At 37.3% G+C, this 17,012-nt stretch overlaps 3 protein-coding genes across 5 annotated transcripts in view; 2 read left to right on the forward strand and 1 right to left on the reverse strand.

The window, feature by feature from the left end:
* The first annotated feature begins 2,029 nt into the window (after positions 1–2,029).
* LOC111338713 (uncharacterized) lies at positions 2,030–5,597 on the forward strand. 2 transcript variants are annotated; one of them, XM_022945229.2, is made up of 2 exons: positions 2,030–2,216; positions 3,518–5,597. In XM_022945229.2, exon 2 carries the CDS (start codon positions 3,530–3,532, stop codon positions 4,916–4,918), a length of 1,389 nt encoding a protein of 462 aa, XP_022800964.2. In that variant the 5' UTR covers positions 2,030–2,216; positions 3,518–3,529; the 3' UTR covers positions 4,919–5,597. The 2 variants fall into 2 exon arrangements, with proteins under 2 accessions (XP_022800964.2, XP_022800963.2); XM_022945228.2 differs by having other exon boundaries at positions 3,521–5,597.
* A 2,644-nt stretch (positions 5,598–8,241) lies between these two features.
* Positions 8,242–12,715, reverse strand: LOC111338733 (cytochrome c oxidase assembly factor SCO1). Its single transcript, XM_022945249.2, has 6 exons — positions 12,505–12,715; positions 11,878–12,100; positions 10,903–11,100; positions 9,232–9,330; positions 9,003–9,118; positions 8,242–8,661 (listed from the first exon to the last, which is right to left on the reverse strand). The coding sequence occupies exons 1-6, from the start codon at positions 12,601–12,603 to the stop codon at positions 8,521–8,523; spliced, it is 876 nt and encodes a 291-aa protein (XP_022800984.1). The 5' UTR covers positions 12,604–12,715; the 3' UTR covers positions 8,242–8,520.
* Positions 12,716–12,750: 35 nt separating this feature from the next.
* LOC111338728 (cilia- and flagella-associated protein 74) overlaps positions 12,751–17,012 on the forward strand; it is a 38,259-nt gene continuing 33,997 nt past the window's right edge. For both annotated transcript variants that reach the window (XM_088730287.1, XM_088730288.1), the window contains exons 1-2: positions 12,751–13,461; positions 16,184–16,259. In XM_088730287.1, the coding sequence (XP_088586413.1) occupies positions 13,299–13,461; positions 16,184–16,259 (239 nt within the window). In that variant the 5' untranslated portion in view covers positions 12,751–13,298. The remainder of the gene's footprint in view (positions 13,462–16,183; positions 16,260–17,012) is intronic.

Here is a 17,012-nt window from a genome sequence, read left to right on the forward strand (position 1 = left end):
AGCAGTGTCGTCAAGCTATCGTAACCAAGCAGGTGTTCGAGACCACACGAGACAAATGATTCAAATGCAAATTCCGTTTCATCAAAGCAAGGCATGACCGCCATTTTGACTTTGTAGCTAAGAGGGAGGTCTGGGACAGACAGACAGGGAAAGGAATCCCAATGGAGAGGGAGGAGGGTAGGAGGGCAGCTTTAGGGCCTATGAGGGAGGTCTGGGACAGACAGGGAAGGGAATCCCAATGGAGAGGGAGGAGGGTAGGAAGGCAGCTTTAGGGCCTTGGAATACCTTCCTCTATGATTTTTTTAGATCAATATTAAGTTTTTTTATAATTATTAGTTTCAAACAATCATTTAAGTTCTGATATTTTAGGTGCAAACGGGAAACATCGCTCAGAGGAAATTGGTACAGAAACAGTCTCAAAACATACTTGAGATCAAGCCAGCTCACCAGTGCAAGCAATTAGACTATTGTGAGAGCTGATGGGGTAACTTTCTGTTGATAACGTAGACAGATCACTGTAAAAAGTTTCTAAAGGTGATATTTTTAGCGATATCCCTTCGTCAGAGGGAAAGGTGGAACAGAGAAGTCCTTACAGAAGTCATCGATATTTCAGATGCAAACAAAATTAATATAACTTTACAGGCCATGATCAAATTAGCTATTACATCATGATTTTACAGCTCAGAGTTGGAGCTTTGATTCTATAGGTCGTAGTAGTAGCAAGTAGGATAAATATTGTAAGAAATATACAACTTTTTTTAGAGACATGTTTTAGCATGCTTATGCAATCTTCAATCAATGAATAACTGAACGTGAGTAATTATATAACAGACAATTAGATGAATAAAATATTTACAATATGATGTAATGCAAAAGCGGGTACTAATTACAGCGTGACAACAAACATGGAATTAAAGATGTGAACTAAAATGTTAGAAAAGTGTTATAATGCTGTAATTGTTTGTTAAGTTCAGGTTTGATCTTATTTATATAAAAAGCTTCTTTGAGTTTTAAATCAATTGAGTTGTTGGCAGAATCCAGAATACTAAAGCAAGAAAGGGAGTATTTGTTCTTACAGGAAGGAGATGTGTTAAAATGCTTAAAAAATATACGAGTTTTTATCGCTTTCCGTGTGCAGATTATATAATTACTCACGTTCAGTTACTCATTGATTGAAGATGGCATAAGCATGCTTAAACATGTCTCTAAAAAAACTTGTACATTTCTTACAATAAATATATTATCGCAATTTTTTATGGTTACTTATCAACATTTGATTACATAACACGCTTCTCTCTGTGTCCAGAAAAAGTGGTTCGGTAGTTCCAAATCGAGTTTTTGGGGTTTCAGGTTTTCCATTCGCTAACTTTACTGAGAAACCCCTCAGAGACCCAACCCAATACAGTCACGCCAAGAGTACGTGTTACTTATTAATAGTTCGCGTTGCATCGGACTATATGACGAAGTCTAGTACAAAAAGGGATGATAAAAACCTATGCAATTTACCTTTTTTCGGCGCTTCTTCCTCTCTATTCGCACAAGTGTACCGGAAGTAAGAGGTAGCTCAGATGTTATTCTGCTGAGCTGCGATGCAAGATCACATTTCGCTTGACACCTGTTTAACTTGCTTCTCTCCGTCTCTGAAACGAAGGCTTGGTCACTCCAACTCAAGTTTATTTTTGGGTTACTGTGCGGTTACTCTCAGTTTTCCCATCCAGAAATTTGACTTTGACAGCTGATGGGTAAAACGTAAAACCCCAGGGCCGGGTTGTTCAAAGGGGGTTAAGATAACCCAGGGTTACCGGGAAATTTAATTGCAGATCTGAAAGCTTTAAAATAAAATTCACTTTAATTCCATTTGTTTACAATTTGATGACTGAATGCTCTAAGAAGAATTGGGAAAATTATCTTAAAATGGCTTTTGAACAGAGAAATATAGAAACCTGGATTAAAATTCAATCCTGGGTTAGCGCTAATCGATCTTCGAACAACTGGGCCCAGGTCTTCAGCGAGACCCTCGACGCTCAACCCACAGTCACGCCAAAGTAACGCCAAGAGTACGCGTTGCTTACTGCATCTGAACACTCGATGAAGTCAAGTACAAAACGGGACGATCAAAACCTGTGAGATTTAAATTTCTGTGCCGCTTCTCCTAGATACCTAGAATAGCTTTTTTTTTTTTGCCTGCGACACAAGTGTGCGGATCGTATATAGAGGTAGGTAATTTGTTCTTCCGCTGAAAATAAGGCTAGGTCTCACGTTATGCTAACTCCACACACGTCGTTGTCCACCATTTACATTGAATCTCCTCCTAGCCCTCGAAATCCTAGTGATAGCAAGTGTCAATCCATGAAAGAAGCCTTTTTATTTGGGTGTTATACTTACGGCTTTCATTCCGGATTGCTGTTCTTTATGTGGTATTCTCTGTTCTTGGACGTGTACCTAAAAATACAAGGTATGCCGGTTGTTCCGTTATATGGGCGAGGTGATGGAAGATAAGATTTTGTTATTCGGTGGGCGTCACCAAACTCGGCTAAGTAGCCTTATTTTATCTGTGAGTGAAGCGTTTTGATTTCCATTTTTCGTCTCTTGATGATTCAGAAAAGAATCATCCACTGTGGCGTGCAGTGCTCTTTTTCCACTTGGTGAAATTTTATCAGTTATGTAACTCTCTAAATACTCCTGAAATCATTTCGCAAATTTCAAAAAGCTTTGAGTTAAGAATTCGATAAAGAAAAAATAATAGAGATGTATTTAAGTCATTGTGATCTAGGGACTCCTGAAATTTGATTAGAAGCGCGTGACACAAAAACCAAATGTTCTACATTTGTCAAGTTTATCAGGTGATCAATTTAGCAACCGGTTCTGAACTCCAGTAAGCCAATTAATTACGCAAACGTCCTACCGGGCCCTTTATAAGGCCTCCTTCTCTAATAGGCCCTTGTCAGGAACTTAAAGTCTCCAACATTAACACCCTTAGGTTCATAAGCCCCACCTTTCCCCTGCCCCCATAACAAAACTCTTTTTTGCCAGGTAGTTGCCAGGTAGTTGCCAGGTAGTTGCCAGGTAGTTTTGCCAGGTAGTTGCCAGGTAGTTGGATCTTTATCCATTTGCGCCATTTTGCTCTTTTGTTTTAATATTGAAGGTTTTAAATTAAAGAAAACGCATACTGTAAGAAGCTTTCTAAATCTGCATAATAATTCACAAGAAATATAATTTGACCTGTTATTTTGACCTGAAGGAAGTTTTTGATGAGTGCTCCCCCTCCTTCATTCATAAACTCCTTTCTCCAATGAGCAGCCTCTCCAATAAGCCTCCCTTTTGGAACCACCTGAGATAAATGACCTCCCCCCCAGCCATTGTTGTGATTATCAGTATTACTTCCTTTTAGTTGTTATACATTGATCTCCTGTAGATAAGTTAAGAGATGTAGGGGATGAGTAAAACTGACACTCTCCTTCTGACAAGTTTGTCCGTTCACATAAGGTAATCTGACTTCCATAAATTTTTACTCAAGCAGTGATACCAAATGGAGAGTGCTAGACAAAAACCTGTGATGTATTTTGGCCAACACTGGTACAGAATGAAAGCTGCTGTCTACCTATTCATGCTTCTCTTTGCCACACCATTCTGTCTTCTGTTCACCATTGGTTGTTGGCTGCTTGGAAAGAGAACCAGACAAGATCAACAGATTGCAGAAAAACTCAGACAGACTGTGCTGGTGTCAGGTGTTGCTCACACCAAAGGTCTCCACATTGCCAAAACCTTGGGCAAAGCTGGTCACAGAGTTATTGTGGCTGACACAGAAGACTTCTGGTGCTCTGCTGTTCAATGGTCTCACTTCATTTCAAAATTCTACACAGTGCCAAATTTAAATTCCTACAATGGAAAAGAAAAATATATTAATGGAATGATAAATGTTGCAAAGGCTGAGAATATTGATTGGTATATTCCAGTTAGCCACACAAAGACGGCTGTAGCAGACACAATCATTAAACAGCGTCTGGCAGAAGTAAACCCTTTGATAAAATGTCTTGTTTTTGACGACCCAAAGTTGACCACTATTCTTGACAGTAAGGTTCTTTTTCTTAAGGAATGCCAAGAGCTTGGACTTCAAGTGCCGTACTTTAAGGAAGTGAATAGTACAAGTGAAGTCCAGGAAATGGCTAGGAAGGGTCTTTTCTCAAAAGGCCACTACTTTCTGAAACCTTTGATGCCATATTCTGAAGACCGATTAAACTTCACTTACATACCAAGCAATGCAAAAGAATTTGATAACTATATTGCTTGCTATGAGAGAAAGGTTAACAGTAATAATCCATACCTGATCCACCAGTTCATAAGGGGAAAGGAATTCGCAGCCAATGCCATCGTTGTGAATGGATATCTCCAAGCCTTTCAGGTATGTCCTTGTTCACCAATGCAGATTGATTATGATGTTGTCCAACACCCTGCAATCAAAAGGTGGGTAGTGGAGTTTTGCAGAGCCAAGCAACTCACAGGTTGCATTTGTTTTGACTTCCTGGAAGATGAGAAAACTGGTGAGGTGTACTGTATTGAGTGCAACCCACGGCTCCATTCTGCCATTGTCTCTTATGACATGCAGCCAGATCTTGAGAGAGCTATCCGTGGAGCCATGGATACTCGATTTCAGCTTGAGGTTCCAGTGGAGCCGTCTCCTTCCTCTACCCACGTCTACTGGTTATACAATGAAATTGCCAAAGTTTGGCTTTTCCAGCAAGGTTTTGGAGAGTTTCTGCAGGTTTTGCAGAATGGTAAAGATGGAGTTCTGGATGCCAGTGATCCTGTGCCATTCTTTATGTTCAATCATTTTCAGATGCCTGTGATGCTTATTCAAGCATTTATCAGTGGAAAGAAATGGTCTATAACAAATTATTGCCTTGGACAACTGAGGTAACTTCAAGTTACTTTCATTGATATATGGTCTATTGGGACATTTGACCTTCTTAACTCATTTCCGTCTCTCAGGACTGTATGAATCTGTGTTCAATTTCATCCCAGTAAACAAAGCAATGCTAATTGAAAATATGAAATATGAAGGGTTTGTGGAAGGTACTCATATCAGCCACACCTGTTTCATGTATGTCTTAATCTCTTCTCATTCACCCAATATTGACTAAAAGACAGTCTATCAAACCAGTAAAGGAGAGATCAACAGTAATTTGAATACCATTTATTGAAAGTGTGTTTTGATGTGATCTTTGTAGAATGTTGAAAGGGATCAGTTCTTGCTTTTAACCAATTAGTACTGTTTGGTAACTGCACCATTATGCACCAAGAGTAATTATTACTTTCAGCAGAGTTGTGGTGCTAACAATTTTGGTACAAAAACTTTTTTTCTATAGGGTGAGTCTGGGTGAATTAGTATTAAAATTTATCCCAACAAAGAGTGGAACACTAAAATTATGCATTAGAAGGGGTTAAGCGTGACACTTGTGTCTCGCACACCCAGTATTTAATCCCAATCTCTTCTGACATTTATTTAATATTTACTTCATTAAGGGAAAAAAAAAAGACTGCAAGGCATTCTGTCACAGTTTTAACTGAGACATCAAAATAAAGGGATATGAATAGCACCTATTTAGAGTACTTTTAATTATTTATTTCATTAAGCACCCATATTGATTAAGGTCTCCCCCCAAAATAAGAAAAGAAAGAAAAAAATTAAGTAAGAGGATTTTTTTTCTTTACCAGCTTAAAAAAAATTTCTAAATTCACTTTTTGTGGTACAATTTCAAGATGTTTTATTTATTGTTTTGTTGAAAATGAACTTACTGCTTGCTGAAAATTGTGAAATGAAATACAGCACCCACTCAAAGTCCATAAATTTAATAAGCGCCCTTTGCACATAATCAGTATTTAATTATATCTTTGTAGAATGCTTTAATTAAGGGGTCATGCACGTTTTGCTTCACTGTAATCACATTTAGCCATTACACCTCCATTCAACAAGGGCAATTAGGAGAGTGGTGTGTCAGTGCAACAACAAAGTAGTACAGTTTTATCCAAATGAGTCTAAGTCAGGGCCTGGTTGTTCAAAAGGTGGATTGTGAAGTGATAATCCAAAACTAAAAGTCTAACATGTAAAGATGAAACAATTTTAGTGTAATAGAAAAATCCGAGCCCCAGATGGGACTTGAACCCACGACCCTCTGTGATCTAGTCGGATGCTCTAACCACTGAGCTACTGGAGACTATGGTGAGCAAGGGTCAATTTGTGGGCCTCGACTGGACCTGCATCATGCGGCTACACAGCCAAGTATTCGTAAGCGCCTGTGAAACTCACTAACAGCATCACGCTGTCACATTAAAGCATATCAAGTCTAACATGTCCTTGATTTCTCTTGACATAAAGGGCTTAACAAAGGGCTTTATTATAGGGCTTCATGTGACACAAAACTGAAGTAAAAAATAGAAACGCTTTTAAAATTTCCTTTGCCAAGCTACAAATTTAAACGAAACCAAAAATTGTTAATTTCAGTAGCTTATAATTTAGCTTTGAACAACCCATCCCAGAGCAAATGTACTGATCTCAGGGAGCTGATCCATTTGCCAATTTTTTTTTTTACTATTTTAAGATAATTCTCCTGTAAGAGATTAAAATCACAGGGTGGTAAAACGCATGAAGTATTTCCTTTCACTGGACTGGAAAGGAACAAAACTTTACCTATTTGTTACCAACTAGTAATGTTGAATTACAATAATTATACACTTTAGGTATGGTCCCAAGGGAACCGGTTAGTTAAATTAATTTTGTTTTCCCAAGAGTTGCAATGTTTTCTGAGACAAAGTTGAGGGAAACATCAGGACTCGAGGGAAAACAAAACTAACTGGTTTCCCAAGGGACCATACAATGTGTGCTTTGTTATTTATTTAGACTTTTTCCCTTAAACATTCCCAAGGGAAAAACATGCTGTTGTATTTGGTGCGCAGGCAACAACTGCACAACTGTATTGCAGTCGGGATACATTTAAATTTGATCTGGGGCATGTGACCAAGAATCAACCAATCATAGTGCTCGTCTTGGCATATAACAATATTTAATATGTGGTTTGAACCTGGGGTTACATGTGACCATGTATTCTGATCATGTGTGTGTGGGTAGTCCTTCCTCACAAGCCTTTAAACTAATAGGCTGTAAAATACCTAGCAAGAGGACTTACAACTTTTGGGGGGCAATAAATGGTTTTATTACACAACTCGGGCAGTCAGAGGGCCAATAACTAAAATCAACCAATCAAAATGCTCTATTGCCGGTCCAATATTCTCTAAGTATTGGACTGGGCACTGTCCCGAATGGTCCTGAATGATACTGCACTTGTGTCCGTTTGAACTTCAATCGTATAATAAATCTCTTACTAACCAAGCTTGCTCAGGACCGTACTGGAAGAGTATTAGCCCTCGGTCTTTCTTGTATGGACCTTGCTGCGCTGGGTCTGTACTGTCAAGACCTCGGGCCAATATTCTCCCAGTACAGCCCTTGCGCTTGGTTAATGAGATATATTTAATGTCAAGTTTCAGCTCTTGGGATCATTTTATTTGCAAAGTGTTCATAACATGGTTACTTACTAAGTAGTAGATCTGGAGGAAATGGGTGTGGCATCACTTCTTCCTGGTTTAGATCTACTACCATTAAATAAATGCATAACTCACTGTAAGAAAATGTTACAATTGCGATGATTGAAGTGTTGTATTCCATATCAGAAGGATTTGCTTCTACCTAATACCTAAAACTGTCATCACCATATCTATAGCGGGTATACATTAAATTGGTTGAAGTGTAAGATCAAAACTTTACAGATGAAATTATTCAAATAAAACCTGTCAAGAACTGATCTCAATTCAGTGTTTTTTAACTTTGATTAATTAATAAACATGTTACAACAAATGTCTGATTTACTCTCTCAAGTTCAGTTAATTATAAATTTTACCATTTAAGTTGACATTCTCTCTGGGTGGATTGTTAGGCACCCACTCACCACTACATTACTATTAGAGCTTCTTCTAGTTTCAAAAGAAGCAAGTTACTAACTAAGAATGCTAACAGTCCATTACAGGCAACCCAACCCCATTTCATTAAGTTTCCTTGAACGTTTGCTTGTGTCTGTTTAAAGCAGTTGGCGATTGAGAACCATAGTGTAATTTAAATTGAATGTTGAAAGGATTTCCTTTGGTTTTATTTGTTTTCGTTTCCTGTGGATGGTCTAGAAAACTTGCAAATGACAGTTTGATTGTGAGTTTAATGTTCACATTTGACAGGATTCAACTGCAATATTGTTAAATGCAATGACCTGGCTGAAAACATGAGCAACACAGTATACAAATTAAAGTCAGAAAAGTAACAAGTAAATGAAATGATAAATGGATTAATTAAAAAAAAATGTTCTAAGACTGTTTTCTTGATAAATTTACGTTTTGCTTTTCCTAAGCCAATTCTGGCAGTGCCTGCAGATCATCCTCCACTTGATGTATTTGATGCGAACAAATGTTTCTACAGAATTATTTCTTTTGCTTGAATTTGTTTGACATCATGTGTTTCACAATCCCTGCCGCAATGTCCTCTGCTGTCTTATTTTGTCCAAAATACTCTGCAAAGTCACCCGAAGGATCCACAAGGTACTGAATAATGGTGTGGTCAACCTGGTCAGAAATCATAAATTGCAATCAACCTGTACTACACCTTAACAGTCTACTTCAGTCTGTGAACACTTTACACCTTACCATCAGTATGCCTATTCTTTATACTGTTCTCCATACATTTCCTATAGTGCTAACAAGGAGAATTTGTCAAACAATCAACAGCTTCTTTAGTCATGATGATCATTTCCTTTATTCTTGTGACATAAATGTTTGATTTAAGGGTGATATTGTAAGGAGAAATTAGATTCTAGTCACTCTTAGGGTCAAAAAGTGAAATCATCAACACATAGCAGCCAAGGACATTGCAGAATTCCTCAATTTCCATAACATGACTCACTTACAATGTAGTCATTGTCTTCATCTGCTGGTCCTGCACTGAAGTATACCCTATAAGCCTTGCAAACCTGTTGGACTTGTTCAGGCGAACCGGTCAGACCAAGGAGACGGGGATGAAACTCTACAACAGGAGAAACATGTAGTTAATAAGGGACAAAGAAGTGGGTACCTAAAACTGAATGAAGAAAAACTTTTTTATTTAAGGAATTTCCATAAATGCAAAACCAGACGCACCTTGGACATATTGCTTCACAGCCTTGACATCATCTCGCGATGGATCAACTGTTATGAAGAGGGGTTGAAGCTCTGCACCAAGTGCATCTTTGCTCTCATCTAAGAACATCAAAAGACAAAATGAAGAAATGCAGACAATGATAGTAATATAAAATGCAAAAAAAAAAAACCTTCTTCAGGGCTTGACTCTAACTTTTCAACTTACTAGCCAAGTGGCTGGTGACATCTTAGACGTTCCGACAATTTTAGTTTGATTACCAGCCAAATTGGCTAGTGGAAACCGAAAACCACCAGCCAAAACTGAATTTCTACTAGTCCGTGGCTAGTGGGCTACCGTTAGTGTCAAGCCCTGTTCTTTAATTTGTTATCTGAAACTACTCACTCTGTATCCAGTTACTTCAATTTCAGAACTTGCCAAAGAATTACTACCATTTATGTCAAACTACAAAAATACATGTACTATAATTTTAACTCTTCAACTCCCAAATGTGATCAACATTTAACTTCTCTCCTGTGATTCCAATATGTTATCTTGCATATAGGTTATGGGAACAGACAGGCTTATCAGCTAGAGAATGACATCACAATGAAACACCAAACTCTCCCCTCTAATTTACAAGAAATTACACAGTGGTTGGAGTGAAAAATTGCTAATTGGATCTTGGGATTAAGGACCTAAAGATGTCTTTCCTGCCTACTGATATAAAAGCATTTCATTGTTCCACAGGAAATTAATGCAAATTAATTCATGTGGTCTGTTATCAGGAATTTTTATTGCAAACTCATATGCTAATTAAAACACTGCTCAAGAGAGACAAAGATGAGACCATTGACCACTTTCATAAATGGCTGCCAGATTAATATTCTTTTGTTTAAATTTAAATTAGCCTTTCTGGCCTCATTCTCCAGTTCAAAATTCAAAAGAATACATTATCTCAAATACAATGAATATATGAAGTTCACATATTTTGAACTGCGGTTGTAGATACCATATGATGCACGATCCTCGCAGTAGAGAGGATCGTGCATCATAAGGTATCTACAACCGCAGTTCAAAATATATGAACTTCATATATTCATCGTATCTGATTTATCATCATGGGTTTATTACGAATCAACTTAACGGCCTGCTCCCAGTTGGCTTGTTAGCTCAATTGGTAGAGGGCTGCACTAGTATCGCAGAGGTCAGTGGTTGGAATCTCATACAGGCCTGATTTTTTTCAGGTCTGATTTTCGCTATTGCACAAATAGTGCTCTCTACTGCGAGGATCGTGCATCATACGACATTATCTCAAGCGAGGCTAGTGAGGCTAATTTGAATTTAAACAAAAGAATATCAATCCAGCAGCCATTTATGAAAGTGATGTACATTAATTTGAAAAAAATGTCTGATACAAGTACAAGCACAGTGTGAACCCTACAACTCCCAAGATCTCCTCAGCATCAGTAATTCTTCTTACTGTCTATCATACGATTATTCTTGTGATGTTAGCTTGGAGCGCTTGGTATTGGATCAACTAATAATCCCCCAACTGATATTTTTTTTTTTTTATTATTCTCATCACTTCATTGTCTTCTTGATATTGTAATGATATTGTAAGGAGAAATTCTCCCTTGATCACTCATGAGAGGTAAAAGACTAACAATTCTCAGGCATTTTGTTCAGCTTACCAACAAGGTCAATTGCTTTCCCCATTTTTTCTAACTCATCAGGGCAAATATCAGGACAATGGGTGAAGCCAAAGTATAGCAAAATCCATTTGCCATGAAAATCCTTGTCTGTAACAGCTTTTCCGTCATGATCTATTAGACTGAAGGGTCCACCAAGTGCAACTTTCCCTAGGGATCTGTTCTTCTGCTTCTTTTTCACTACATTTAGATACATTTAGGTCTCAAATTAGCATTAACTCCATCTTACATAAACATTTTCTTATTTCTTCATTGACTAGGCTCAAAAGTGCTTCATCTTTTACCCTGAAAGGATGACACTTTCACTGATTAGAATTTTCTGCTCTTGCAATTAAAAAGTAGGTTTTGCATGCAGGTTGTAGATGGATACAATTTATGAATTATATAAAAGCTCACCCTGAGTTTCCTTTTAAGTAAAATCTGCATACAATTCTGACTTGCTTGGCATCCAGAGCTTACTCCTTTCGTCTTAGTCATTAAATAACTGCAAGTATTAGAACTCTTCCCTTTTAAGCGGTTCTAATCCATCAAAGTTCACCCAGACCCTAGGGTTTCTCTAAAGGTTTACTCACTATAAATGGATGTAAACTCCTATGTTGAAAGAGATACTTTGACAAATTTTGTAAAATTTTCCATATGAAAAATTGTGTCTTTAAATTTGGATTCCAATGTACAGACCAAAGGGGCCATCTCAACACCCACATAATTTTCCACAGCAAACTTCTTACGAGTCATTAATATTCTACCCAGTGAGGCAGCTTGAGACTTCAAATAACCATAAGAACTTCATAGGTTGCAAAAAAGCTTACATTTTTGTTTTTAGTTGTATGAGGAACTTTTCAGCAGTGGGGTTTCTTATTTTTACCAAAGATGGGGGATCATTCTCGCTCCTCCCATCAGCTAAACCTCTGACAAGCATGATGGAAAATTAGCGGATGGTGTTACTGATTATTTTACCTTGTTCTTTCTCCTCTTTGAGGTGACGTACATAGAGCAGCAGTCCTCCGCCAGCAAGTGCACAAAGAGCAAGTGAAGCCCATGTTACAGGACCCCTCTTTGATGATCGCTTAAAAACATCTTCAGCTGGTTTTTGAGCTCCTTTTGGTTCAGCACGTGTCAATGCATGTCTTGAAGAGGATATCAACGTTCTTTTTTGAAAGAGGTTGCTCACTGGCTTCACCTAAATGTGAAGAAATTTAAACATCAGGCTCTGGTTGTTCAAAGGGCGGATAACACTAACCAACGGATAAATCACTATCCAGCGGATAAGTGTTACCAAAACGTACAGCGCTATCCATCGGACAGAGATTTATCCAGTGTATAGCGTTATCCATCCTTCGAACAACCGGGGCCTGAATGATAGGCACCATACAGGTACTTTATATAATAATTTATTATCCAGTATAAATTTATTTGGCACATCAAAAACTTCGCGAGAAAAAGCTTGCATGTCTGATCACTGGCCCCGCAATCAGATTAATACAATAACGACATTCACATTGCAATGAAGAGTAATTGCGTGATAAGCTGTTATAAAAAACTTGAAGTGTCACTTGGCCTTCAAGTTACATAAGACAGGTTTACCTCGTACTTCGTTGCTAATTTTAAATTAACATTTCCTGGCCAAGCTACTCTGAGGAAGGTCTTAGGACTCCTTAGCCGAAACAAGCTTTGTCTGAGCATCGCTAATTTTTGCCTTAAAGTGTGTTGATAATCAAATTTAAGTAGGAAAAAAGATCATGAGGTAAATATGCCACTTTCACTGAATCAAAAATTCCGCCATGTTTGTTCTACAGGAGTGGCCACTAAGCTATTATAGTGATACAGCCATGGTCACTAAGAAAACCGCTGTCATGGCCGCCGTTTGTTGTTTAACGGGTGATTTCGCCTTGGAGGTTCACAGCCCGTAAATAACAGTTTTTTACCTGTTACGCTGGCTATGCTCTGTTGAACAGCTTTTCTGGTTTCATGATGGAAACGTTAAGGTTTCTTTTATAGTCTTCCTGGACAAGAATTGTGCTTGAAGCCAAGTTTGAAGTCCTTCAATCTGTCCAAAAATTTGATTGTACAGAGTTCGGTTTGGAACTATCTGCAAGAAGTACTTACGATGTGGATCTCCTCATTTTGCCGTAAGATATTCTATCGAAGTGGGATTTTAGAAACTCCATGACGTCTCTTGAATCATAATTGACGAGTCGAGATACACTGCAGTTTTTATCATATGTACACATTAGCGAATGGTTGTCCTAGGAGACTGATTGGACGTCTAATATTTTGTCGAATCCAGTATTGTGCTTTACTTTGAGAGCTAGAAAAGAAACAAATCGGTACAATTGTACAAAGAAGGGTCAAAGAGTGAGCCAGGTGTCCTCAAAGACATGGAGGTGATAGATTTAGAGAAAAAGGCAATGGAAGACACCATGGAAGATCATGGTATTTACAACTCGAATGATGAAACTGTTAATGCTGATGCCAGCGACAATGTGACCAATGGTGAAGTTGATGAAATAAAACAAAACCAGTGGCAGTTTTCAGATGAAGGTAAAAGGAAAAGTCTTAAAAAAGAGACCTAGGATAACTATTTTGAAGATGGTATAATATTGCTATCCAGATGTTACATCTATTCAAATGTTTTCATCGTTTTCTCTGGTGAATATAACTCTGGGCTGGGTGGTTTGAAAAGGGGTTAACGTTACGCTAGGATTTAAAGATAACCTTGGCTTTAATTTCTTATGTAGAAGAGTGTGTATAAGAGCTGAGGTTTTGTTGGGGTTTATCTCAATATGACTCAAAACTAAGAAAAATCCCTTGGCAAAGCTATTTAAGTGAATTAAAAATTTGCACTAATCTCAGTTAGGTTAATTGTGTTTTGAACAACCTGACACTGGTCAATAGTAGAGTGGAATCTGATTTAAGAGAGACTTAGATGGTGACTATGTCCTGACATTCCTTTAATACAGTATAACCTTCTGTCTACAACCACTTCAATCTGTCAAGGAGGAATTAGAAGCTAGACATTTTTAGGGGTTCAAGAGTTCACCCTTTAACTACCAAGATCTGATTGTGAATTCTCCTCTATAGTTGCTACACATTTTCATGTAAATTAGCTAGGAGAGTTTGGTATTGGATCAAGGTAAAAAATTCTGCCTTTATTTATTTTATTCATTCTAATTTCTAATGACTAATGACTATTTTAACAAATTGGACATGCCCACAGGTAGCTAGCCAATCTAGGTGGGTCATGTCTTAACTAAGAAAAAAATTGGTTTACAAGTTTACAGAAATCAGGAAATTAATTAGAGAGAATAAGTATACAGGTTTACATAAATCAGGAAGTTAAATAAAAAGAGTAGGTATAAAAACAAAGATACTACAAAAATACAAAGATAGTACAATTAAGGCTATACTCATTATTCTAGAAATACATTAAAAACCTTAAGAAAATTTGACCTTTTGAATGAGGTTTCGTATGTCGAGATAGAAGTCTTCCAAAGACAGAATATTGAAAAGTACTCTTTTAATTTTTCTCTTAAAGTCATATTTTGAGAGATGCTTTAATGTAAGAGGCATCTCGTTCCAAATTTTTGTTCCAATTCTAGAAAACGAGTTCAATTGAATAGAGAGCCTAGAGCTTTGTGTATAGAAGTTGTGCAAAGCAGAGGATTGGGTATTATAGAGGTGAATATTAGAAATGTCTTGAAACAGGTCTTGAATACTTCTAGGCGTGTTTTTGTGTCTTTCTCCGTCTTTCTTTTGTGTCCTTCTCCGTCGATCTCAAATGGAACGCACATGTAGATGAGATAGTAAAGAAAGTCAACAAGCGGCTTTACTTCTTATGCCAATTAAAGCACGCCCAGGTTAAGTCTAAGGAGCTCGTTTTATTCTATCTTACATGTATTAGATCTGTTATGGACTATGCATGCGCGCTCTTTCACAGCAGCCAACCTCAATATTTATCGGTTGATTTAGAAAGATGCCAGAAGCGTGCATTACGTATAATTTTCCCTGATAAAGAATATGATGAGGCGTTATCGTGCACTGGGCTTATCTCGCTGCATGAGTGGCGCAAGAATATTGCTAACAAGCTCCTTTCTAACATTCTTGCACCAAATCACAAGCTGCATAAGCTCCTGCTGCCCAGGAGTGTATCTAGGGTGGACTTAAGGAAAAAGCGCGCTTTTAATTTACCTGTGGTTCGTATGAACAGGTGCCATGATAGTTTTATCTTTCATCATTTACGCACACTTTGTATAAGCTGACTCTATCTATTTATGTAACCTTAGGCTAATTTTTAATATTTTAAAAGTATGTTACCATTTTTATATATTTCTTAAATTTGTGAATGAATACGTAATTCAACCTTTGGTTGCAATGTTTTTCAAATAAACTGTCTATTTAGTATCAAACATCAGGTTAGCTGTAAGTTCATAATAAGAAAATTGTAGCAGTAAAATAACGGCATCGGAAAATAGAGGAATTGCATGGTCAGAAAAATAGATAAAACGTAGAGCTCGTTTTTGCAGCTTTAGAAGTTTATCAAGATATGATTTACATGCCTGGCCCCAGACTATTGGCCCATAGCTCAGATAAGGCACAACGAGAGATCTATAGATATTTATAAGAGTGTGTTTTGGAACAAAATGCTGTAGTTTAGATATTAGACCAATGGTTCGACTTATTTTAATTGTTATATGATCAATATGATGTTTCCAAGTTAGATGATTATCAATTAGTATCCCTAAGTATTTTATAAATTCCTTACATTCTAAAGCTACATTTTTATTCTGCTCGTTATCAAACATCATAATTTTAGGTTGATAAGTAAATTTTCTTCGAGCAGGCGAAAATATGATGAAATTAGATTTTTTTAAATTCAGGGTCAATTTATTTGCTATTAGCCAGTCATACAATTTGCAGAGCTCCTGGTTAACAATTAACTCCAATGACCTAAGATTTTTGTCAGCATATAGGATATTCATGTCATCAGCAAACAAAAAAAACTTAAGCTTTTCAGAGCATTCTTGAATATCGTTAATATAGATTAGGAAAAGTAGTGGAACCAAGACGGAGCTTTGCGGTACACCACAAGTAATATTACTTCTAGCAGAAATATTGAGTTGTTTGGGTTCGGCCTTGTAGGTTAGTTTGCCTGTTTGCTGGATTGTGTATGGATATTATAAGGAGAGGTTACATGCTAATCAGGAGGTCTTACTGCTTTTATTGGGATGCATCAAATGACATGTTTCTCTTGACTGTCCTGTAGGTCCTATTGAGTATGAGAGCGACCCTTCATCTGATGTTGACAAGAACTACTTTAGTGATGAAGAGTCTCTCACAGGGTATGGCTATTATATTGAAATATTGAGCTCAATGTGTGGATGCTATTTCAAAATCTGACCAATTTTATCCCTTGACAAATACGCGATGTAGGCTTTTTGATTTAAATGCTGCTGAGTTATGGATGGTAATGAGTACCTAAGCAACTCTGCACTGATCACCAATTCTAAAGACATTAAAGAGGTGCTTTTGAGATTTATTCATTTGTGGCCTATTTTTTTATATCAGATTTCATTGAATAGCCAATCTTGATTAAGAGTTTTATATGTATTAGGTACCCCTCCACTACTTGAGGACATAATATTATAAACATGAACAAGTAGATACAAAATATGTCACATATTTTTGTAAAACAATTTATTAACTGTTTTAAGTGCTATCTGGTATGAAACATGTGGCTTATTATAAAGCTTAGTCAAGGGAGGCCAGGGGAAAGGAGTGGGGTGGGGTGGGGGGCTGGCATTTGCTGGAAAACAAATCTAGTCGAGTCACTGTGATGAAGTGGAGGATTAAAACCTAGAATCTTAAAATTTCAATTTCAGTCCCCCTAAATCAGTGACCCATTTACTGTGTTTTTTAAGTACTATACAGCCATGGAAAGCTTTTAAACTCTTTATAGTGGCCAATTTCCATTTATTATCAACTCAGTAAAACAAGTAAATCCCAAACGAATATTTTTCTTTATTCTCATTGCTTGTCTGCTTGATGTTGCATTGCTGTTGTAAGGGGAAATTCTGTTTGGGTCACTCATGGGA

This window comes from Stylophora pistillata, chromosome 8 (genome assembly GCF_964205215.1).
Source record: "Stylophora pistillata chromosome 8, jaStyPist1.2, whole genome shotgun sequence".
Taxonomy (NCBI): Eukaryota; Metazoa; Cnidaria; class Anthozoa; order Scleractinia; family Pocilloporidae; genus Stylophora; species Stylophora pistillata.